General features: G+C 42.5%; 2 protein-coding genes across 2 annotated transcripts in view; both read right to left on the reverse strand.

Moving 5' to 3' along the window:
* Positions 1 to 24,841, reverse strand: part of LOC146323388 (titin-like) — a 199,585-nt gene that overhangs the window by 143,980 nt on the left and 30,764 nt on the right. The window contains exons 25-50 of the mRNA XM_084725583.1: positions 23,776 to 24,048; positions 23,428 to 23,691; positions 21,671 to 21,931; positions 21,309 to 21,569; positions 20,256 to 20,519; positions 19,820 to 20,080; positions 18,988 to 19,248; positions 18,578 to 18,838; positions 17,826 to 17,967; positions 17,556 to 17,724; positions 16,736 to 16,967; positions 16,359 to 16,643; positions 16,086 to 16,205; positions 15,766 to 15,954; positions 12,049 to 12,099; positions 6,978 to 7,256; positions 6,137 to 6,703; positions 5,655 to 5,936; positions 5,292 to 5,570; positions 4,904 to 5,185; positions 4,539 to 4,817; positions 4,161 to 4,448; positions 3,761 to 4,039; positions 3,379 to 3,660; positions 2,025 to 2,303; positions 1,544 to 1,822 (exon numbers count right to left, since the gene is read on the reverse strand). Of these exons, the coding sequence (XP_084581709.1) occupies positions 1,544 to 1,822; positions 2,025 to 2,303; positions 3,379 to 3,660; positions 3,761 to 4,039; positions 4,161 to 4,448; positions 4,539 to 4,817; positions 4,904 to 5,185; positions 5,292 to 5,570; positions 5,655 to 5,936; positions 6,137 to 6,703; positions 6,978 to 7,256; positions 12,049 to 12,099; positions 15,766 to 15,954; positions 16,086 to 16,205; positions 16,359 to 16,643; positions 16,736 to 16,967; positions 17,556 to 17,724; positions 17,826 to 17,967; positions 18,578 to 18,838; positions 18,988 to 19,248; positions 19,820 to 20,080; positions 20,256 to 20,519; positions 21,309 to 21,569; positions 21,671 to 21,931; positions 23,428 to 23,691; positions 23,776 to 24,048 (6,669 nt within the window). The remainder of the gene's footprint in view (positions 1 to 1,543; positions 1,823 to 2,024; positions 2,304 to 3,378; positions 3,661 to 3,760; positions 4,040 to 4,160; positions 4,449 to 4,538; positions 4,818 to 4,903; positions 5,186 to 5,291; positions 5,571 to 5,654; positions 5,937 to 6,136; positions 6,704 to 6,977; positions 7,257 to 12,048; positions 12,100 to 15,765; positions 15,955 to 16,085; positions 16,206 to 16,358; positions 16,644 to 16,735; positions 16,968 to 17,555; positions 17,725 to 17,825; positions 17,968 to 18,577; positions 18,839 to 18,987; positions 19,249 to 19,819; positions 20,081 to 20,255; positions 20,520 to 21,308; positions 21,570 to 21,670; positions 21,932 to 23,427; positions 23,692 to 23,775; positions 24,049 to 24,841) is intronic.
* LOC146323389 (titin-like) lies at positions 7,283 to 12,042 on the reverse strand. The gene has a single exon (XM_084725582.1). It carries the CDS (start codon positions 11,516 to 11,518, stop codon positions 7,784 to 7,786), a length of 3,735 nt encoding a protein of 1,244 aa, XP_084581708.1. The 5' UTR covers positions 11,519 to 12,042; the 3' UTR covers positions 7,283 to 7,783.

Here is a 24,841-nt window from a genome sequence, read left to right on the forward strand (position 1 = left end):
AGCAGTGCAACTCTCCGTCCCGGCTTCGTTGCAAGCTTCACAGACGTACTTCCCACTGTCATTTTCATTAACTTGACTAACCTCTAGGGTGGCCACAGAGTTAGAAAATGACATCTTATGTTTGACACTTTGTTGAATCTCACCTCCATCTCTGAACCAGCGCACAGAGATCTCTGGAGTACCAGTGACCTTGCACTCAAACATTTTACAGTCCCCTACTCTAACCACTGATACACCTTCAGATTTTTCAGTGAAAAAGGGAGGTTCTGAAAAAAAAATGCATACAGAAGTTACTTAGATATAGCAATCACTACAAAGGAAAGCAAACTTTATAAAGGTGAAGGACTAATATAAACCTAACCTTTTACGAAAAGTGTTGCCTGACATGAAGTGGAGCCCACATCATTCTGTATTTCACAGACAAAGTCACCAGAATCAGAAGATTTGGCAAAGAAGAGCTCCAGTGAGCTTGAAGCATTGTCTTTTATAATACAGCAGTCGGCACTGGAGAAAAGCTCCTTCTTGTTTGTGAACCATTTGATGCTCAGTGGTGGTGTTCCAGAGTAATGAACATTAAACTTAACCCTTGACCCAGGCAAAACAGTCATGGATTCAGGCTTTTCAAGAATGCATGGTGGTTCTGTTGGTGGACAAAACCCAAAATTCAACACGTTTGTAGTCACAATATATGTAGTGTGAATCTGATTAAAACTGCAAGAAAGTGCTGAGGCTTGAAATGAGCTCTAACCTTTAACAAACAAAGTCCCAGAGCACTGGACAGTTCCTGCCTTGTTTTTAGCCACGCAGGTATATCTGCCGCTGTCTTTACTGTCAAGACGACTGATTTCCAGGAATGCAACATTTTCAAAAAATGTGCATTTGTGTGTCTCATCAGTCTGGATCTCTTTGTTATCTTTGTACCACTGTATTGCAATTGGCAGGGAGCCTGATACAAGGCACTTCAGATGAGCAAACGATCCTCTGATACCTTCCGTCTCCTTCAGCTCTCTTGTGAAAGATGGTTTAATTACCTGATCTATTGTACATAAAATGCAAAAACAATGTTGAGTAAGGATGAGTAAAAAATCCAAGAAAATCTCATAAAAGATATTGACTTGGGGTAAACTGACCTAACACAGTAACAGCCGCCTCACAAGAACTGCATCCAGCTTTGTTTGAAACCTCAAAGGTGTATTCACCACTATCGCTTTTTTCTGTTTTAATAATTGTGAGCACAGAGCTGGCGTCTGTGCTTTGTACTTTGTATCTCTGGCTTGAGGTCAGCTCTTTTCCTGCCTTCATCCATCTGGACTTGAGCGGTTTGGTCCCTGAAAATCGGCATTCAAGCCTGGCTGGGTCACCCTGGGTTACACTGATTGACTGTGGATGTTCTGAAATACTTGCTGGCTCTGGCATAACAAAAGGATCCAAAACTGAGTTAGATGCTACCACTTATAGTTGTTAATGTGACAGAAAAAACGTCAAGCATGACATGAAAGCAACAACAGTGAAGACAAGAAAGAGTCACAAATATCCCACAAACCTGTCACTATGAGCACAGCGGCACATCTGTGAGTCCCGGCTTTGTTCTGTGCCTGACAGACATATTTCCCGCCATGTGATAACTGAGTATTTTTCAAATTCAACATGGCACTTTTGATTTCAGAGGACATCTTAATATGCTCATCTTCTGTGAGCTCATGATTGTCCTTGATCCAGGTGAAAGTCATGGGAAGTGATCCAGACAACATGCACTTCATAGAGATCTCAGAGCCCACCATGCAGGACATATCCTCTAGTCTCTGAACAAATGTTGGTGGTTCTAGTGAGAGAAGATCACAGATCAGACTGCAGGCTGTAGGAGGAACACAGATGATCCACATAGCAAGTCTTTATATCCCTGGTCTAACCTTCTGGCTGTATAAGGAAGAAAAACAAGTGCAGCAACCTCACCTCCCTCCAAACTACAATAATACAGCTGCAGCATGCAGAAAGATATCCTTTGCCATGACCCTTTGACTAACCTTTCAGTGAAATTTGGCAAGAACAAGATGTCTCCCCAACATCATTTGCAACAATGCACTGGTATGTCCCAGCATCTCCGGTCTCACAGCTTGAGATCTGAAGAGTGACTGTGTGGTTTTCAACACTGATCTGATGCCTTTTGTCGTTTCTGATCAGCTTATCATTGAGCAAGCAACTTATTTCAAATGGAGAGGAACCTGAAACGGTTCCCTCCAAGATAATGTCGGATCCCTTTACGAGCTCAGCTGATTCAAAAGACCTCACAAACACTGGGGGCTCTATGGGGAAGAAGACAATAAATGTTATATTTAAAGTCAATAAGGGGCTGAAGAGTAAGTTCTAGTCTCATGAGGCCTGTCTGGTCCACAGAATCCATTTAGCTGTTCAAAATCTCCACTCTCATTGGTTATCTCAAAAGTCAATGAAGGTGCAACAGTCCCTGGCAATATGTTGAGAGGCAAATCCTAGAGCAGCAGGAAGATCTTGAAGAAGTTAAAACACTGCATTTTCTGACTGATAGTTAACCTCTTAGACTGAGACAGAATGGACACATTGAGACTGACAATATGGGAAATTTAGGGTCAGCTAAACCTTTGGTTAGGCTTAGGACATAATTTTCTATTGAACCAAGCTCATGTTTACCTTTACTCTGGCAGATATGTTCAGACAGAATTCCAACCAGCCTTGGATCTGGTTAGGCCAATCAGTTAGTTCTATATCATGATTGACTGATAAGTTTATCCAATTATGTTCAGTCAGCAGTTCCATCCAGTGCAGCACCTCAGGCTCACAAAACTCAGATCAAACTTTCAAACTAGGCAGTGTTGACCAGATATGGATCAATATTCTGTTACTGCATTGCCTATTTCTCACCTAAAATGTTTCCAGAAGCACTGTGGTGCATTGTTAGCTGCAATACAGGACAGACTGCAATCATTTTGTGTCCTGACTGAAAATTTATCAAGCACCTTTATGTCTCTGTAGATCCATCCAATTGAATTCAGGGGAATTTTGGTCTGCAAGCACTGATAATGCCCCCGGGAAACTGAAAATGAACTGAGAGGTTCCAGACTAATTCATATTTGCAAATTAGTCTGGAAATTCCAGGCTAAGAACTAACAGGAATCACAAGTGAAAAAATAAAGGGTATGATCCATCACTGGTGTCCTATCTGCAAACAGGGACAACTGCATTTGGTGGAGAGTCTTTCTGGTGAACAGGAATATAATCTCTGTACAGTGAAGGCAGCATTGAACATGTTAAAGAACAATGTGGACCAAACGTCATGCCAACAGTCTACAGTTTGTCTACGAAAATCTGGTTGAACTCTATGAAGAAATCTACTGAACTAACCTTTGATGGTTACCGAGCTGCTGCACTGGTCTCTGCCGGCCTCGCTGGATGCCATACAAACATAATCTCCACTGTCCTCTGCAGAACAGTTGTCTACTTCCAGAGTCGCTATTGAGCTGTCAAAGGACATTGTGTGTCTGTGGTCTGAAGCAATTTCAGACCCATTTTTAAACCATGCAATGCTAATAACAGGGGTGCCCTGAACTTTGCAAGACAACTTGAGAGGCTGTCCAGTTTTCAACAGCTGTGAAGGCTCAAGCTTCATTGTAAATGTTGGGGCTTCTGTAAATGAACAGTAACAATAACAGTAAGAACAAGAGGTTAAGTAAAGAAAACTACAGTTCAGCAAATGACTGTTTTAAAAGAAAGAATGATACGGCACCTTTTACAAAGAGGACTGCAGTGCAGTCCACCTTCCCGGCATCGTTGGATACTTGGCATGTATATTTAGCAGAGTCACTTGGTTTCACAGAATGAAGCTCCAAGGAGCTTGAGGAGGCATCTTTCTTTATGAAATACTTCCCCCCAGTGAAAATCTCTTTCTCCTCTCTGAACCATTTAACAACTAGAGGAGCTGAGCCTGTAAAGGCTGATTTTATAACAACATTTGATCCCGGTGAAGCATCCTGGGAATCAGGTTTCACTGTGAAGACTGGAGGTTCTGGAGTTATTTGGGAGAAAAAATAGCAAACATTAAACACCTGCCCTTCTGATTATTAATAATACCTGCCAAATTCCTGTTGAATCTCAGGTTTAGGTTAAAGTAATTCAACTCATCTGACCTTTGACGGACAAAGTACAACTTGTCCCTTTTTCTCCAGCATCATTAGAGGCCTGGCAGGTATAAACTCCACCATCACTTTGCTCCAGGTCAGTTATCGTCATAGAGGCTGTACTCTCACTGAAATCAAGCTTGTATCTGTCACCACTGTGGATCTCTTTATTGTCTTTGTACCAAGAAACAACCAGCGGCTGAGATCCAGCAACTCTGCATTCCAAGGTAACGTTACCACCAATACTCCCATTCACTGCCTTTAGAATTTTGGTGAAGGATGGTGGTACTGCACGATCTGTGTGTGGAAATATATCAAACATATAACTGTTATCAACAGCCAAGTCTTTGAGTTGTTATTAACGATGTATTCATGGCTAAAACTAACCTATAACGGTGACTGAGCAGGTGCACTGGTCTTTTCCAACTTTATTGGACACCTCCATCTTGTACTCTGACGTGTCGCCTTTATCTGCTGAGAGGATCTTTAAGATGGCAGTGTTCTCCTTCAGTGTCATTTTATATTTACGGCCACTGATCATTTCCTTGCCGTCTTTCAACCATTTCACTTTGAGCTCTGGGCTTCCAGAAATTGTGCACTGCAATGTGGCCGAATCCCCTGCAGTCACACTGATGGACGCTGCTTTCTCTAAGATCCTAGCAGGTTCTATAATAGAACATGGGTTTTAGAATTCAGAACATCTTACATCTTAACTTTGACAATTTTTCTAATCAATAGAAATGCTTTCTAACCTTGAATTGTTAAGACAGCTTCACATTTCTGCTGTCCTGCCTCATTTTCAGCAAGACAAGTGTACTTGCCGCCATGCTTTATCTCAACAGATGAGAAGGAAATGCTAACAATGTTGTTTTCAAATGTCATTTTGACATTTGGATCGTCGTCTCTTAACACGTCAGAGTCTTTCATCCATTTGACAGTGATGGGAGCTGAGCCTTTCAGTGTTCCCTGTAGCTTCACTGTATTCCCCAACACTGCTGTAGCACTCTCAATTCTCTTTGAGAACATAGGTGGCTCTGAAATAGCAGCATTAGCAATAATTATAGAAACATCAGCCCAGAGAACAACAACTAGAATTACAATAAATTTTAAGTATTTCCTGTGTGTTTTTACATCACTAACCTCTCTGTTTAGCCACTGACTTTGAAGATACAGACCCGACCTCATTTGATACAACACATTCATATTCACCAGCATCAGCACTCTCAAATGAGCGGATCTCCAGAGAGGCCAGGGACCCCTGTGACACTATTCTGTATTTCTTATCGTCAGACAGGCGTTTCTTATTCTTTTTCCAGGCCACTTCGAATGGTGCAGAGCCTGCAATCTCACACTCCAGGACAGCTACAGCTCCTCTGACCGTCTCGACAAAGGGTAATTCCTTTTTGAAAGATGGTGGTTCTAAAGGGGAGCAACTTCAGTTAAACAAGTTTTTATTCTGACTGAAAATTTGGTTCTGTTGTAAAACTGCCAAAATCTACAGACCTTTCACTGTTATTTTAGTGCTGCAGCTTTCACAGCCAGACTCATTAAGAACCTCACAGGTGTAGTTTCCACTGTCACTCAACATGACATCACGTATTTCAAGAGTGGTGACCCCATCCTTCAGACTGATAGCATATCTGCCACCAGCAGACAGCTCATTATTATTAAAGAACCAGATGGTGTGGAGTTCAGGGGATCCTTTGACGGAGCACTGCAGCCGTGCAGTGCTGCCTTGCTTCCAGACTGTGGTGGCCTCCAGCCTCTTGACAAAGACTGGTGGTTCTGGAGAGGTTTGCAATTAAAAAGAGCCATAATGAAGTCAAAGAAGTCATAAAAAAAAAAAAACAGCATTGAAAGAGAAGCCACTTAAGACTTAAGGAAAAGTAAACCACAGATTAAAACCATGTTAATTTTCAGTGCTGCAGATTTGCAACAGCTTCAAATGCTGCAGCAGCCATGAAATTTAACTTGACAGGTCTTACCTTGTACCTTCACCAAAGTTGAGCAAGTTGCACTCCCAGCTTCATTTGCCACTGTGCACACATAATTTCCACAGTCTTTCAGTGTGGTCTTTAGGATATCAAGAGTAACTGTCTTATCCTCAAAAGACAGTTTACAGTCTGGAGACTGGTGGACTTTTCTACCATCTCTCGTCCAGGTGAAAGTTACTCCAGTGTCCTCATCCACCTGACACTCCAGGTGCAGAGGAGCTCCGACCACAGCAGCGATCGGACCCAGGGGCTTTACAAAGTTGGGCTTATCAATAACATGCAGCTCCATGCTGCAGTCAGCTGTCCCAACATTATTAGAAACCTTGCACACATAACGCCCCCTGTCAGCCGGCTCAAGTTTAGTAATCACAAGAGTGTGCTTATTCTTTTCACAAGAGGTTTGATAGTGTGTAGGCACTGTGGGTAAGGCCTGGTTGTCTTTGAGCCAGACAACATTCAGTGGAGCAGATCCTGATATTACACACTGTATCATTGCCCTCTTTCCAACATAATTAGTCTGAGGGTCAGGTTTAGTTATAAAGGCAGGAGGGAATTGCTCTAAAAGGGTTAAGAAAAAGAGAAACACATTAGTAGTTATATGTTAGACCCTGTTAATTCACCTTTATCAAAACCTGCCAATTAGACAAAAACAAATCAGCAGACAATTAACAATTCACAATAAAGCAAACAAAACACCAACACCAACGTTTATCAGAAGAAGACCAGCTAAGAACAGCAAAAGATGATAACTTGTGGATAAAAGAAATCACCACCGCCAATAACAGCTCGAAACTCAACCTGCAAAGAAGAACAAAATATGTGTTGCTCTTACCTGTTACGTTGAGAGTGGCTGAGCATTCGTCGCTGCCATGCCGATTGGATGCCTTGCAGGTGTATTCACCGCTATCATCCTTGGTTGGGTTCAAAAGTTCCAGAGAGGAAGTGCTGTAGCGACTGATAATCCTGTACTTATCACCCTCTTTGATGGGGTGTCCATCTTTGAACCACTTGAAGCTCACATTTGGAGCATCCTCAGTTTCACATTCAAACTTGGCAGCGTGGCCAATGTTGATCTCCACAGGGACGATTTTGTGCCTGAACACAGGTTTCACTGAAGACAGAAAGATAAAGAGACAAAATAAATACACAGAAGGAGTCAACATTGAAGCAAAAAGGAATGTTTCTGCTGGAGGTGGTGATCCTGGGATGGAAAAGTGACACACAAAGTTATGTTGTTGTGACTGTGGAGGAAGAGAAATGATATTAGATTTGGGTCGAAGATGTCATGAAAGGGTTTCTGAGAAAATGAAAGAAAGCATGCAATGAGGAATGAAGTAGGAATGAGGACTGATGGATGTTTAAAGACTCAAAGGTGATTCCTTGGAAGGATGGAGGAATGGCTATGGGGATGATATGCATGTGGAGGAATGAAGGAAAAAGGAGTGAAGGCTTAAAAGAAAAATGAGGATGTCACTGCTGTCTGGTGAAACCGCAACACCCCCCCCCCCCATACTTTAGTTTGGTATGGAAAATATTTTATAAATTATTTCACGGGCATTCAACTCATAAATATAGACCCAAGTGCATATAAAGTTTAAGTTATGGTTGAGGTTTGCAGACAACAGAACTGGAAATTCATCAGTGTGTGAAGTTAGTTGATGATGATATTAAAGAATTGCCCATCATCAAACCTCTTGAGACCACAGTGAGTCTTGAAGATGTTGTAGTCTTGCCAGCTTCATTCTCAGCCTCACAGACAAACTCTCCTTCATGCTTCTCCTTGACAACTTTCTCGATAACTAGTGTGTATGTGTCGTGGTCTTTAGAACACTTGAACTCTTTGTCAGATTTTACCAATTGGCCATTGAAAAACCAGTTAACTCTGGTGACATACTTTATGGTGGCAGTAAAAATTGCCTTGCCATTTACCTCAGTGCAAACATCTTCCAGAGGATCAATGACAACAGGATAATCTACCAGACTGTCAGAGGACTCGCTGATCATGATTGCCTCTGAAAGATACTCCTCTCTGGTTTCTTTGTGGACAAAAATGTCCACTCCTTGTTTGACAGGAACCTGACCTACAGGCATTGTTATGGACACTTCAGCGGCAGCAGCAGCCCTCTCTGACCCAACTGTCTTCTTGCTCACCTGCGTAGACTCGTGGATTTCTGACCGACTCTGAACTCTCGCACTTTGGAAGGAAGACCTGGCTTCAGTTTTGATGGCTGCAGACTGAGATATAGCAGGAGGAAACCCAACTGCACTTTCTGCCACCACCAAGGTGTCTACCACAGATGACAACACCTCTTTGGAGGGCGCTGAGCTGACCAGCGCTCTCTGAGGCTTGTCGATCTGCATGGTGCCTGGTTGCTCTGATGTAAGACATTGCTGCTCATGGAAAACCATAGCGTGCAGAGCTACCTGGAGTTCAGACCTGAGGTCAGCTGTCTGAGGGTATTCACCTTCAAAAGACAGTGTGATCTCTATGGGAACACCTGGTGATGTGATCAGGTATGTATGTGTGGCCCGTTTGGGCTCTCTCTGAACCTTCACCTCCTCTACCTCGACTGCCTCTAACCTTCCTACAATGTCAGCTAGTAACACTGGCTGGTCACTGGCCACAGCAGACTGAAGAGCATCTCTGAGCTGACGTCGGATATTCAAAGTTGATGGTTTGGGAATCTGGATGATAAAGTTGAGTTCTTTAGGTAGAGTTTGAGTGTCCTGAGACTCATGAACAAACAGAGCTCCTCTAGGCTGCCTCATGATGCTGACAGTCGAGCCTTCAGATTTATGTATCTCACATGACTGTTCTCCAATAATGACCTGCTTTTCTTCTAGCAACACAGACTGTCGCACTGACTGGCCCTCCTGTATCTGCACTGCAAAGTCTTGCTCAGCAGCTTCTAATATGGTGCAGCATTCAGTGGCAACTGCCTTCTCCTCTATAAAGACAGTCTTTTTGGCAATCCTAGGCTCAGATTTCATCTCTGGCTTGAATTTCTCATCAGTTTTAAGGTTAATGGTGTGGCCCTCCTCCAGAATCTGAGTGTCTGTGACATTTAAAGAATGCATGATATTCCAGTAATCCTCTTTCTGGACTAGTGCTCGCTGCTGCTTGACATCAATAATGAAAGGCATCTCCTTTGGCAGCGTCATGGGCTGGGAGGAGACTGTGAGGATGCTGGAAGGCTTGGGCTCAGTTCTAAGCTGTGACTGAACCCCGGTCACCGACACATCAAGATCTTTGTGATAATCTGCTGTGATCTCCCTTCTCTCTTCTGTGGTAGCTGCATGCCTTCTAGCCTTCTCCTGTCTCTCTGTTGCCATCTGCTGATCAGGTTTGGTGATGGTAAGTATGTCTTCCTTTGGTAAAACTGATAAAGAGTGAATTGACTGAAGGTATTTTGTTGGTGGTAACTCTTTCTTTGGCTGAATGGACTTAGCATCAGTCTTTGCTAAGAATTCTGAAGTTGCCTCACAGACTGCTGTTCTTTGGTCTTCTTGAGTCACTGAATGCAACAAAGTTGGACTCTTCCTTGTTTCTGCCTGCTCTGAAGAGGGCTTCTCACTGCTGAACCTACCCTCAGACTCTAAAACATCCTGATCACTGATCACCTGAAGATTCAAGAGTCTTTCTCCCTCTCGATGAGGCTGCAGACACACAGAAGATGGTATACTTGGCACCTGTCCTGCCTGTTCACCCTGGACTTCATATTTCTCTTCAGTGATAACAGCTGACTCATAGAGCCTGTCTTTAAGTGGGGTGATACTTTCCTGCTCTGGTCGGTGTATTTTAAATGTCTGCTCCTTGGATAAAGCCACTCTAGTTTCGTTCACTGGTGCTATCACTGGCTTAGTCCGTTCCTTCTCAATCAAGGGTTTAGTGGCTGCATCTAAAGCTGGCAGAGGCTCAGAGTGTCCTGCTGTGACTGGCAGCTGCCCTGTAAATTGAGCTGAGTATAAAATCTTAACCCCCTCTGTGACTCTGAAACTCCTCTCCTCCTCTGGCCTCTGAGTGACAACAGAAGGTTCGTCATGAATGGGCAGAGTGGACTCTACTTGATGACTGCTAACAAGCTGCCTGGGTTCAGTAATGGTTTTCACATGCTCTGGAGCCCGGTCCGTCAAAGACTCAGCTCGCAATGTGGTGAGTGGGAAGACTTCTTCAGATGTGGCCGACATGAGCTCCCGTGGCTGCTCTTTGGCTAACTCAAGTTCTACAACCTCAGGGCTGAGAATCCGTTCGGAGTGCTGCTCAGTGATCTTCTGTCTCTCCTGAACTGAAGATAAGAAAGTTGCCATGTGAAGCTGTTTCATAGGAACGGCTGAGACCTGTGGTGGGTGAGTGGGAGCCATAGAAACCCTCTCCTGTATCTCATGAGACTGCAGCACTGCTGCCTGGTGGGTAAGCTGCTCTCGATGGAGGGTGGCAGCAGAGATATCAAGCTCTCTGAGGGTTCCCACCTCCTCACTCGGAATAATCTGCCGGTCTTCAGTGGTGATGGTATAGATCATCTGATCAGACAAAGTTCTTTCCTGGTGCAATCTAGATTCTGTGGTTTGTTCAGTCATAGATATTTTCAAACCTTTTGTTTTCTTAACCAACATCTGCTCTTCCTGAACTTTCTCCCTGAACATCACCAGCTCAGCAGTACAAGTGGCTTCCCCATATTGGTTGGAAGCCTTACAGGTATAGATGCCACTGTGCTCTTGTTTGACACTCTTGATATTTATAAAGCCTGATCCATCTGGGTTGTTCACAATGATACAGAACCCACTGGGCTGAATTTGGAAGCTGCCTTTGAGCCACTGAATCTCAGGGAGAGGCTCTCCAGTCACAAGATACCTGAAGAAAGCCTGACTTCCCTCAGACAAACGAAGAGACTCAATAGTTTTAGTGAATTCAGGAGGTTTGCCAGTTGGTACAAACCTTTTCCTGTCAATTTTCTCCTCTCTTTCTGGCTCCTTCACATCAACATGCAAATAAGAAGTGCAAGTCGACTGGCCAAATCTGTTGCTCACAGTACAGGAGTACTCTCCTTCAAACTCGCTTTGAACCTGGGTAATGACCAAGCTATACTCATCTCTCTCATGAACAAACGTATACACAGATGAACTCGTTATAATCTGCCCATTGTGAAACCACTGAACAGTGGGCTTCGGGAAACCAGACACTCTGACAGTAAACATGACAGTTTCTCCGACAGTCACAGCTGCTGGAGAAAGTTCACTAAGGAAAACTGGTTTTTCTTTTTTCTTCTCCAAAGTGCTGGAGAAGCGTTTTGACTCTGGCTCAAGTTCAAGTGTTCTGGTTTTATCTGGTAACTTTAGGCCAGTGTAGTACGACTCCTTGGTTTCCTCTTCCATTGTGATGGTTGAGCTAGAGAAGGCTGAGTTGAATAATGACAGTTTAAAGTAAAGTCAGACTCAGAAGACAACCACAACATATCAGCTGCACTGAAAACAGTATGACTTATGCATCAACAGTTTAGTTTAGTGATCAACTTAGTGCTTGTATCAGTAAAAAAGTTACAGTACCAGTAAAAAAAAACAGTACCTTTAAAGTGATACCAATACCAATTGAACACTGAAGGTACAAATATGTTGAAAGTGATAATTGACGCCTCTCAGTTAACATATTTCAATTGATACTCCTATGGTGCATTACGGTACTTTAGTAAATGTTCACTAACCAAGGCCCAAACACACTGAAAGCAGTAATTGACCCACTTCAGTTAACACTCAGGACACTCTGGAACAATGTATTTAATTTCTAAAAACTTAATCTGCATTTCTTACCAGGGCAACCTGAAGATAAAGTCATAACTACAAAAAAATACCTTCTTTGTTAAGACATGAAAACAAAGATGTCCTTGCTAACATGAAACAATAGTTACCTTTCACTTCCTCCTGGACATGAATCATAGGTTCCTTCTCCACTGTCGTTACTGTAAAGACACAAACATTTACAAATTAAAAACATTCCCAAAACTGAACATAAAGTCTCATATGGTGCAAGACTGTTAGAATCAGTGACAGGTCGTGCATCCATATCATCCGTCTGTTTTGTTCTTGTTCTTTTAACTGACATTCTTGCATGCTTCCTTCCTTTTGGTCTTTAGTATGCAGCACCTCTGGCTGTTTGGAATCTGCTCAGTGGTATGAGTGTCCCTCTCTGTTTGTCTCTTTCGATGAATTTTTGTCAGTAAAGCAGGACACAAAGGTCAGCGACCTGTCCTAAACACAATGGTTAAACCTTGTTGAAGAAGTGGTGTCAACGTGTGAAGACATGTGCCTTTGCTGGCTGGCTGTGTGGGTGGGAAGCAGTGTGGATGAGTGGTGGGCCAAACAAAGCCCGAGCGAGCAGAAGGACCAAAAGCATGCAGTTGCCAACCTTTCATCACTGTGCTGCACTCAGCATCCTCAGCTGAGTTTTTGCAAGTGTAAAAGCCCCTTTTTCCGTGTCCCACATTGTTAACATTTAAACAGCACAGGGGGCCATCATGTTTCAGAGAGTAAGACATAGAATCCTCAACATTCAACCGGTTGTAAAGCCAAATGACAAACGGAGTGGGAAGCCCCTTCATAACGCAATACAAGGAGCCACCATCCCTGTTTCTGAGCAGCAACTCAGGGGGCAGTTTGATCAGGAAGTCGGGGCAGCCGCAGAGGTGTTGATCTCGTTTGTCATGAGGCACGATGTCAGGGAAATACAGGTGGCTGATGAGGCTCTGAGAAGATGAAGGTGATGGTCCCGGCTTCTCCACCGCCTCCTGCTTGTCTTGGTCAGGGGGATCTCTAGAGGTCTCCCTGTCTGCCTGAGACACTTTACGCACAGAATCGGTAGGGATGGGGGTTTCTGCTTTGAGATTTGCTTCTTTAGCTGGGTGAGAATAAAGTTAGGGAGAGTAATTAGGGGTCAGAGTTTAAATGACTCTAGACACTAAAGGGGTTAGTAGGATGGATGGATGATGTTAGCAAGGCAAAGCTAGAGAGAGCGGGAGGAGAATAGACTCATCTACAGTAAAGTTTGTTATTCTATTACAGTCTAACAGGTTACAGGCTAAGAAGAAGTATTAAATCATGAGGAGGGGACGCAGGAGGAGGAGCAGGTGGACAGGGAGGATGGACCAGATGGAGAAACATACTAATAAAAAAAAGAAAGATTAACCACCTTCAACAGTGAGCTGGGCGGAGGAGCTGCTCTGGCCATAATGGTTGGTGGCGGTGCAGCGGTACACACCCTGGTCCGCCACACCAACACCCTGGATGACCAGGGACAACAGCCCACCAGTCTGACAGCTCCTGACCCGCTCCGTGTCCGCCACACTCTGGCCGTTATGATCCCACACCACCCCAGTGAAGGGCTGCCCGTCGAATGAGCAGCTGAACTCGGCCATCTCACCGCTCTTCACCCAGACGTCGCTCATTTCCATCAGCAGTCTGGGGCTGGCTGAGACTTTGAAATCAAAGCTGCTCATCTCCACCGAGCTCACACTCTCCGTCTCAATCTCAACCATCCTCCAAGACATGGAGGAGCTCTCAGAGACCATCTCAGTAAACTCAACACTGTGGGCGGTTTGTCCCACCGACAGAGAGCTGAAACTCTCAGTCTGAGCCTCCAGTCTCTGACTTACAGTCCCAGCCCCAGTGCTCGACACAATAGCTAAGGCTTTTACATCTGGGCAATAAGAAAGAGTAGAAGAATTATTTCAACACATCATTCTGGTGACTTCTTCACAGCTTGTTTGCCTTTAGTGCAGCTGGAGTGGAGCGTTGAGGATCAGTCAGAATCAGTGAGGGGGTGGACAGTGGCTGGTTTCCGCTGTCAATCATGCAAGCTTGACTGGAGCCAAAGTAAAAAAATAATAATAATAAAAAAAAAAACAGCTATGGATTATATCCGTGCTCGAGCGTGAGGAACCCGGAAAGCTACATTTCCAAAGTTCAGCTCTGTTTTGAGCATGCTGCATTCCTCTGAAATAAAGATTCACGTCTCAGAATGAAGACGTCCCTACGAAGACAGTCATGCATGATGTGAGAGAAACCTGTAAGATTATCACCTGTGCTCATGTGGAGATCAGAAAACAATCCAGGTCTATCAGCTGAATTAACATATATATCCTCCATGCTCACAGACACAGATACTGTAACGTCATCATAAAGCAGCTTTTCCCCACCTGCAGTGTGTTTGTGCTAAGCTAGGCTAAACAGTGTCAATAAGACAACATTAGTTCCTCAGCTAACAAGTGTAACCTTGTTAACAACCGATGCGGGTGGATTTTGGATTTGGGAGGTAGTTTAAAAAGCTTGTAAATCAATACTAGCCTGTTAACTTTTTTTTTTCCACTTTTCCACTGTTGAAACAAATAGTTTCCCCGTGCTCCCAGTCATTGGCCCCTTTGATAAGCTAGGCTAAAATGTCCTATCTCTGTACTGGATACACTAATATTAAACTTAATTATCTATCTTCATAGTTGACTGGTCATTTTCAGTTAGCTGACATTAGCCTTCTGAACCTGATAGCTGATATTAAAATTATTTCATTTTCATTTCATCATGTTTGGCAGTTCTTCCAAGATCTCATGTGGTTTCTGTGACTGTTTGGATGAAGATTGGTAAATTTGCAAGAAAATGTCTTAATCATTTCCATTTTTGAGGCAAAACGCATGTATAGTCCTGCTTTCAGTTTTTGTGCTAAGCTAAGTTAAACATGCCCTGGAACCATGAAATTAAACTGATTCTTGTTATCTAAGTCAACACATTGTTTTGCTGATTAGTAACTTACATCTGTTGAGGTTTGGGATCCAGGAGATAAATCATTTTCAACAGCCAGACTAAACATTTCATGTTACAGGTGCTCTAAAATGTTTGTTAGCTTGATAGCTGATATTAGCATGATTTGCCCCATTGATAAAATTAGTCAGTTTACAGTTGATTTTTATTTTATCATCTGACTCTGAAGTAGACAGTAGACAGTATCTAAAATCTTTGTGTGACCAGCAACAGTTACAGTTCTACCTAGCTTGATAACAAAGTAGATGCCTTAAATATTGTCACATGCATGCAGCCTTTTGGGTCAGTAGATGCTTCATTTTATATTTCACAAGTGACTGAGTGTAAAACATGCCACTGAAGTTTAGATACAACATTAGATGATCGGTCATTTAGCCCTGGACGTGAAGGACGAGACACTTCTGTATCTGCTGTACTAATGACAGGAATGCTCTGATTGAAGAACCCCTAATCAATATAATCATGTGGCTATGGAAATAACATTTTGATTGATTTGGTTGTTTGGTAAATGCAACCTTTTTAAGATTTTGTAAGTATGATTAGTCAAATAGTTGTTGATTTTACCAAGGATCGTTACAGAAAGAGCTTACAGTTTGCAGCTCTTGTACAGAGTTTCAGATTTTGTTTCTGAATGAAAAGAAGACTTTTCAGGGACTTATAATGTTGTTGTTGCCACAGTAGAAACCAGCATGTTAGGTCAGAAGAAATCAGAGCATTCCAGTTCAAAACATGTTCACAGAGTTTAAACACTGAAGCTCATGCAGTCTGACACATTTAACACATTTATCTGAAAGTCACTGTTCATCTGAGTTACTCACTGTCGATATTCAAAGTCGCAGCACATGTGACCAATCCTGCCGAGTTTGTGGCGACACATGAGTACTCTCCTTCATGGTCGGGGAGAACTCTGGAAATCTCCAACTGGCAGGTGTCACCATAATGAGACATACTGAAGATGTCTGACTGTCTGATCTCTCTGTCATTAATGAACCAAGAAATCTGCAGGTCTGGAGACACAGTGTTCATTCGGTCAGGATCAGCTCAAACACACAGGGACTTTATCACTACAAATAACACAGCTAATGAATTATTGGAGAATTTAAGGTAGACAAAGAAGACAGTGAGCAGTGGGCACTACCTTCCCCAGAGATGGCGCACTGGAACTGGGCACGGTGTCCCTCTGTGACCAGGACATCCCGCATTGGAGAGATGAGGACGGGAGCAGAGACACGGGCCACGGTTTCAACCACCTCGGGAACTGGAAGACAAGATGGCAGAGAATATAATCAAGAACAGTGCAAAAATGCACATAACATCTATAAAATCAGAGCTTCACATCCCAATTAAAGCCAAGAAGGAAAAACTGAAAAACTGATTTCAGCATCTTGACACTTTGCCAAGATAAACGTACCTTCCACAGTGAGAGAGGCGGAGCTTGTTGCCTCTCCATAGTCATTCTTGGCCTGGCAGCTGTAGATGCTGGCATCCTCGGGGAAGACTTCAAGCAGCAGCAGTGTGTGCTCATCTTCGTCATGCAGGAACTTGCACTTGTAGCTGGTAGACAGAGCCTGCGAGTCTTTGTACCAGGTGACCTGAGGCTGTGGGAGGCCGCTCACCTGCACCGAGAAGCGAACTGATCGGCCCGACGTTGCCGTCTGGGGCTGCATGTGATGGACGATCTGAGGAGGCTCCGGCACTGAAGACACATGGCAGGACAGACGACGGTGAAGTATTTCAGACAAAAGAATACTTGACAGCACAAAAAAAGCAGACTTTGGTGACTCTTACATCTGACGTGAAGGTTCATGGTGCTCCTGTTCTTGCCAGCGAGGAAGGTGTACTCTCCAGCGTCACTTCTGTATGTCTCAGAGATGGTGAGGCGGTGGAGCTTCCTGATGGTGGCGTAGTTGAACCTCTCCTCCACTGAGAACTGGATCTCCACTCCGTTCCTCATCCAACGACCCTCCACGTCGTCCTCGTTGACCTCGAACTCGAAGGTCGCTCTTTGTTTCTCAACAACCTGCAAGACCACACGGATAGTAGATGAACAGTTAACAACCAGGAACTGAGACTCCAAACTGCAGGTAAAATTATTCTGAATTGGCAAGTTTTAAGGTTCTTTAGTTGCTCTTCACGAGGTTCTAGTTGTCATTGGGGATGTTCTCGTGTCACTGTAAGAGGTTCTAGGTGTCAGTGGGGAGGTTTTAGTGGATTTTAGTGGCTCTTTAGGATAGCCTAGTTGTCACTGGAGAGGTTCTGGTAGCACTTTAGAAGGTTCTAGTGATCAGTGGGGAGGTTCTAGTTGTCATTAGGGAGATTCTAGTGGCACTGTAAGAGGGTCTAGATGTCAGTGGGGAGGTTCTAGTTGTCACTGGAGAAGTTCTACTGGCCGCTTTGGGTCATTTTGGTGGTTTTGGTGAATATAATACTCATTGCAATGGTTCTAGTGTATATGGAATTGGTTCTAGAGATCATTTAAGTGGTTTTGTTGTCATTGAGGAGGTACCAGTGGTCACTGGGGAAGTTCTTGATGTCCTATGTGTTTCTTGTGATACACTACAGACCAGTTGGTGAACACAGCGGAACATAGATAACTGTATAAACTCACAGTGATGTTCCTGCTAGCGGGCTCTGAGATTTTGACGTCCCGTCCCTCGACTCCCAGGTGGCCCTTGGACATGCTCGACCCGGCCACGGCGGTGTACTCGCCAGAGTCAGACAGACGGACCGATGGCAGAACCAGACGGTGGACAAACTTGTCCGAGGTCATTTTATACCTGCAGGAGACACAGAAGGTCACATAGAATGTTGATTAGAAGATTTTTATCACTGGTTTGATTAGTACAGGTGTTTTGATTGATAGCTGATATGAGCGTACCTGTCAGACATCTCCAGCTCCTGACCGTCCTTCATCCACATCACCTGGATGTTCGGCTCGGAGACCTCACATTCAAAGGTTGCTCTCTTCTTCTCTGTGATCTTCAGGTCCTTCAGGTGTTTGGTGAATTCAACCACACGAGCTGCAGTGAATGAAAGAACATGAAGATACATGGCAAGAATCAGCGTCTTTCATTTCAACAGACTTAGTGTGACTGTTGGATTCTGTCACAGAGTTCTCATCAAGAAAAACACAACTCAGTGAATGAATGTCAGAACTTAATGACTGCATACAACACAGCAGGACATGTGAACGGAATGGAACGATAAGAATTTCTGCTCCTCGCTCATGAAGCTGTTTGAACGCTCTGCTCAGCCGGCCGCTCCGGTCATTAACGCTCCATGCTCAACTCAGACTTTATCGCACTCTGCTCAAATTGTTCATTCCAAAAAAGAAAAATCTGCATTGTAATTCAACTTTAGTTTAAACCGTAGCCTGTTGGCCAAAACTTGGCATTTCGGTCTAAACAACCTTCTTCAGGTATCATTTATTAGATATCGTGATCAAGGTCGTTCAGACCGAAACATCAATGTTTAATAAATATATCTGTAGAAAGCGAGACAGTGTGTAGCAGTTTCTCTAGTTTTCTTCAAGTTGAATCTTCCTCTGACACACCTGTCACACATTCAGGTGTACAGAGATCTTTTTTTCAATATTTTTGAGGACCAAACTGAAGCTAAAAGAACCCTCACCCTCCACGTAGAGTTTGGCTGTAGTGACTGCAGAACCAGCCATGAAGGTGTAGTCTGCGCTGTCACCAAAGTGAACGTTCCTGATGCTCAGAGTGTGACTGAGCTGTCTGCAGCGAGCCTGACATCTGTCTGTGGAACGGATCTCCACGCCGTTCTTCAGCCATTTGTATGCGACTCCCTCATAGTTTACATTCACTTCGAATGTCACCGTGTCTTTCTCCTGAGCGTTCAGGTTCTGCAGCATCGTTGTGATGAGAATGGCTGAAAAAAAAACAAACAAAATAAAAAACTGATGATTGGTTCACCAACACTACGGAAACAACACTCTTAATACCCCCAGTTAATCCTTAATTTGACCCAAAAACACAGACAGCCATTATCATTTAAAGGTTTATTGGTCAAGAACTTACGGCTAACAGTTAGCGTTGCGGAGACACGGTCATTCCCGCAGACGAAGGTGTACTCTGCAGAGTCATCCCTGCTGGTGTTTATGATCTTCAGCTGGTGCAGTTTTCCCTGAACCACGATCCTGAACTTCTCACTCATCTCTATCTCCACGCCGTCTTTCAGCCAGGTGGACGGCACATTTAAGTGAGAAACTTCACACTCGAACGTGGCCGTGTGGGTCTCTGGGACATTCACGCTCTTCAAGGGCCGAGTGACACGCAGGGCTGAGGGGAACAAAATTTAACGTTTTGTTAACTTTTTTTTTAGTTAGGTAGCAAAAAATATGACATTTTAACTTTTTAGTTAACTGGCAAGCAGTGTAAATTTTTGTTAATGCAGAGTTTGTGTGAAGTTTTTAGCTAGCATTATCAAGGAAAACAGAGCAGCTGAAACGGTTTTACTAGGTCCTGACAGCACTCAAATTTAGTTTTTATTTATTTGTATTTTAGTTTGATTTGATTATATTGATTACACTATTTAATTTATAAACTTGGCTTTACTAAACTGAAATTAGTTTTTAATCATGCAACTGAATTCTGCTTAACTTTAAATCTGGGTTCACTCCTTACTACTACTTAACTTATCCCGGGTTAAATGAATCTTTTTTGATACAGTCTAGTCTAAAAAAAGCAATATTAAACTAGTTTTTATCTTTGACTAACAACGTTGATTCAACACTAAAATCCACAGAAAAATATTCTTTCTTGTTTTAAGTTCTGAAGAAACGAATTTCTCCTAAATTAACTGCTACATGTCACGCTTCGTAGTACATTGCAGTGCTTCACTAACACTTACACTCAACAGTGAGGCGAGCGCTGCACTGCAGATGTCCAACCACAGCCGTGTACTCGCCCTCTTTGCTGCTGTCCACGTCCTGGACGATCAGTTTGTGGGTCTTCTTCTCAGACAGCATCCTGTAGTGCTCGCTGGGCCTCAGCTCCTGCTTGTTGAACATCCATTTTACTGGGATGTCATCCTCAGAGATGCCCATTTCAAACATGGCAGTCGCACCCAGCAGTGATGTCACATCCTTTGGTTTCTTCAGGATCTTAATGGCTGCGGGGGAAAACAGGTTACAGGTTTACAATCTGTTGTGTATCTGTTTGTGTTGGGTCTTCTGGAAACCTTGGGGTTTTTGTTTTTATCAAATTTGTATCTTCATTAAATTTAAATTTATTCTGAATTCTTGTTTTTTTGTTTTTTTTTTTTGGAGAAAGCATTGGTTTCTTACTCTCAACATTGAGTCTGGCATTTGCAGACAGTTTTCCCAGTTTGAAGGAGTAGACAGACTCGTCCTGTGTGGTGCAGTTGTTGATCTTCAGGGTGTGGACGGCGCCATCGATACTGATCTCATATTTATCGCTGGGCTGAATCTCCACACCATTCTTGATCCATTGTGCTCCTCTTACATCCTCGTGAGTCAGCTCCAGGCTGAACACAGCGCTCTGAGTCTGGACCACATTCAGGTTCTTCAAGGTCTTCTTCACTTTCACAGCTGTTGAAACAAAAAGTTTGATTAGTCCAGAGTTAGTGGATCAGATGATCTCTGCCCAGAGTTTGAATGTTAACATCGCTGTAGAGAGATATGAGGAGAATCTCAATTTGCATTTAATAATTTTCTAGGTTTCTTGCTGGTTTCAATAATTTAAGACTTTATAAGACTGAAGGCAATTTAATATCTATTGCTTCTATTCCATGTCCATATTATTAAAAAAGGATGAAAGATGTGAAGAAAAATCCACATTGGTGAGGTTTTGTAGTTCATATGATGTGATCAATACAATTTTTAAGACTGAAGTTGATTAATCAACTTCATAAAAGTAACAGTAACTTCATAATCCATTTTAACCTTTAGGAATCCTATTTAAGGCCTAAAATTCAGATTAGTTGATCAGTTGAAAATTAGTAGACATCTATTTTGATAATTGATTAATTGTTTCGGTCAAGCAGAAATGTCAAATAATTGCTGGTTTCTTCAATGTGAGATTTTTTTTGTTCTGTGTTTTTTGAAATACTCCATGTTTAATTTCTCGCTTGGCTTATGACGAGCTGAGCTAACTGGGGGGAAAAGCTAATCTTCCTCAAAGAGTAAAAGTATGTCTTCCAGGTAAGACAAAATGTCTTATTTGGTTGGATGTGTCATGTTGTTCAGTCCTTGGACAAACTGTCAAAAGATCAGAATTTCATAACTCCATATTGAATTTCTTGATATAAAATACATGACATTGAACTGAAAATATCTGTCCTTCAGTTTAATCAGGCTGTGCTGTGTTTGTGGACCTACCCTCGACCTTCAGGTTGGCGGAGGTCTTGGAGGTGGCGACCTGATAGGTGTACTCTCCGATGTCAGTGGCTTTGGTGATGATGATGACGAGACGCCTGACGGCGCCAACCACCTCGCTCACTGTGTTCTCATTGAAGTCGACGGGCTGGCCATCCTTCAGCCACTTGCCCTCAGCAGATGGGTTGGCAACTTCACATTCCAGCACGGCAGTCTGTGAGTCCGCCACCACCAAGTCACGCAGGGGCTTCTTGATGGCGCCACCTGGAGACAGAAAATTGCTCCACTCAGTTCGAGCTCAATCCAGTCAGCACTATGATGCATTCACTGTCTCTGATGTTACTAAACAACCTTGACCGTCTTACCTGTGACAGTGAGTGAAGCGCTGCACATTTTCTCTCCGGCGGCGAACATGTACTCGCCCTCTTCATCCTTCATGGCGTTCATGACAGTCAGGGTGTGGCGTTTGTTCTTGGACTCCATCTTGTACTTGGCGCCGGCCTTGAGTGGCTGCCTCTTGAAGGTCCAGAAGGCGTCGATGCCAGTGTGAGAAACCTCAACCTCAAAGGTGACGTTCTCAGACTCGGAGCACTCTTTGTCCTTCATCGGCTTCACGATCTGGACGGCTGTTGAGACAGAACAAGAAATCAGGACGTTTCACTAACGATCACCTGGTCGTCTTTTATCCGGTCGCAGGTCGACATAAAAATAACATTTTAAATGAAAATGAAAAGAACTGTGGAAGTATAAAGAAAAATAACAAAATATAAAAGAATAATAATAAGGATTGCTGTTTGTTTTCACATTTATTTGTTCCTTTATTTCTGTATATATTTATTGTATATATTTATTTCTTTTTTGCATATATACTACTCTGTTTTTCTGTTAGTTTTATTTTATTTTTATTTAGTTTCATATAATGTCCCTTAATTCTTTTTATTTCTTGACTGGTTCCTATTTTTTGTGTGCAGGAATTTACTCCTCAGCTTGGGAAGGACGGTTTGACCAAAGCCCGTTGATTGACAGCTTGTCCCTTGAACGAAAAGCGGAATCAATAGGGAAAAGAATATGGCAAAAAATGGATAAAAATACACACACAGACAGAGTATAGTAATTTATACGCAAAAAATACATAAAGCTGTAGTTTTGAAAATATATATAAATGAATATATACTAAAAGAAATTAAACTAAAATAATAAGACATTATTCTTTCAGATTTTATTTGACTTTAACAGTTTTTAATTTTTCAGTTTATTCGTCTTTATATTTCCACATTTATTTTCTTATTTATTCATTTTGTAGATTTATTCACTTTTTAAGCCACCCCTATTACTAGGTATATATATATATATATATATATGTATATATATATATATATACACACACATATATATCATAGTCTTTAATATTCACAGCGGTAAATGTTGACGATCAGAAAAGGCCTTTTTGATTTAGTTATTTAACAGTGACTGTCTTTCATATAAGTGTCCAGCAGATGGAGCTCTTTGACTCGGGACACTAACTGCAGTCTGTGCAGCTATGTTTCACAGCAGGTTCATGATCAATTCTGCAGTATGATTGATCAGATTTTGGTTTTCTTCAGAATGTGGACTCTTCTGTTCTGTGGGGTGTGAAGCTGGGTGATTTTAAGTTTATTACTTCTTGGGAATATAGAACTTCTCTCATGCTACAAATTCACAGATCTTGCAAATATTTTTCTGAGATGTGTACAGATTTATCTGAGAATTCCTGAAAAATACCAGGATCTTATTAAGTTTTATATTAAACCCTAGTTCTTGAAGCAGTTCAGTGAAATCTTTGATTCTTTTCTGTTTTCCAGTTTTCAATAAATAAATAAATACATAAAATAAAATAAAATAAAATAAAATAAAATAAAATCTGTTTTTGAAGCAAAAATGAGTTCTTGTGTTACTTCACTGGAGCTCTATAACACTTATCCTTGACAAATAGACTGAAACAAGAGATGCATGATCCTGTTTTACTCTTCAAACTGAAAAATATCATTTCTGTATATAAATCATACAAATCTACTGCTAAATCTACTACTCTATAATCCTGTTGGTGACTGACGTATTCAAAAGGTCTCTCATCTTTACTCACTCTGGACAGACAGTCTGCAGCTGGTGTCAGCTCGGCCCACCATCAGTTTGTAGTGTCCTTCATCGGAGGCGTAGGTCCTGTTGAAGACCAGACGCTGCTTCGCTCCCTTTGCCACCATCTGAATTCTGTCACTGGGTGTCAGCAGCTGGTCATTGTGGTACCATTTGACCGAGCTGACGTCCTGAGCAGAGATCTTGGTCTCCAGGACAGCCTTGGTGCCCTCAACGGCACTCATGTCCTTCAGGGGGATCAAGACACCAATTGCTGCAACACAAGATCACATCTTTAGTTTCTAACATTTTGTTTAAGAAATATTTTATAAAATTACATCCATTAGAGGCGTCTTACTCTGAATGATGAGCTTTGCAGATGTGGAGATCGCCTGGTCAGGAACCACGAAGGAGTACATTCCCATGTCGTCCTTGCTGGTGTCCTCGATCAGCAGTTTGTGGATCTGTCTGTCGATGACAATGTGCACACGGTTTGAGGCTGTGACCGGCTGCCCGTTCTTCATCCAGGTTCCTTCAACGTTCTCCTGGGAGAACTTGACCTCCAGCTGAGCGATGTCGCCCTCACATACAGTCAGGTCGGTCAGAGGCTGCATCAAGGTCACAGGACGCACTGAAACATAATTGATAACAAGTTAGGGCCTGGTTATAACCAGAGGAAAAGTCAACATAGTCCCAACATATGAAACTGGTACCAGAGCAAACATTTTTACAGCCTTTAGACTAAGAGGTACATGACGATCTGTCTTTTAGATTGCATAACTGTGGGAATTTTGGCCAGGGGATGATCCTGTAAGACAGTTTAGACCAGGAGTATTCAACTGAAATTCAAAGAGGTCCAGTCAGAGAAAATTTCCTAAAGCAAAGATCCAGAACATCATAATGTCTAACTTTCTCGAGTGGGCTGAACTAGTAAAATTTAAGTATAATCTATTGATTATTCTGCCGATTAATCGAGTAATCAGATAAGAAATATCACATGTTCTGCATTTTTTTCTATTACATTACTTTTGCTTTATTTAAGAACAATGGAAATATACAAAAGAGAAGATAAGACAGGTCTATTAAATGAACAACTATAAATTACTAAAGTAAAAATACTCAGTAAAGTAACTTTACTTTTACTGTAGATTTGCTTTTACTGTTTTCACTTTACTTTTTACTTTTTTTTCCAAGTACAAAGGTAAAAGTAAATGTAGTAATGTCTGCAGAACCACAAACAGAAGAGTGAACTAACTCTTTTAACTGAAACACCAGAACGTTTTGTTCACGTTAAAATCACAACATTTTTATTCTGGAGCAGGACAGACGCTCCCAGACCCCCAGAGGACAGAGGACAGAGGACAGGGGACAGGGGACAGAGGACAGGGGACAGGGGACAGAGGACAGAGAACAGAGGACAGAGG

Source organism: Lutjanus erythropterus, chromosome 8, assembly GCF_056507025.1.
Source record: "Lutjanus erythropterus isolate fLutEry1 chromosome 8, fLutEry1.hap2, whole genome shotgun sequence".
Taxonomy (NCBI): domain Eukaryota; kingdom Metazoa; phylum Chordata; class Actinopteri; order Lutjaniformes; family Lutjanidae; genus Lutjanus; species Lutjanus erythropterus.

What these genes read in the sequence shown, in the direction of transcription:
- LOC146323389 (XM_084725582.1), bottom strand. Translation starts at nt 11,518, where the DNA reads ATGGAAGAGGAAACCAAGGAGTCGTACTACACTGGCCTAAAGTTACCA.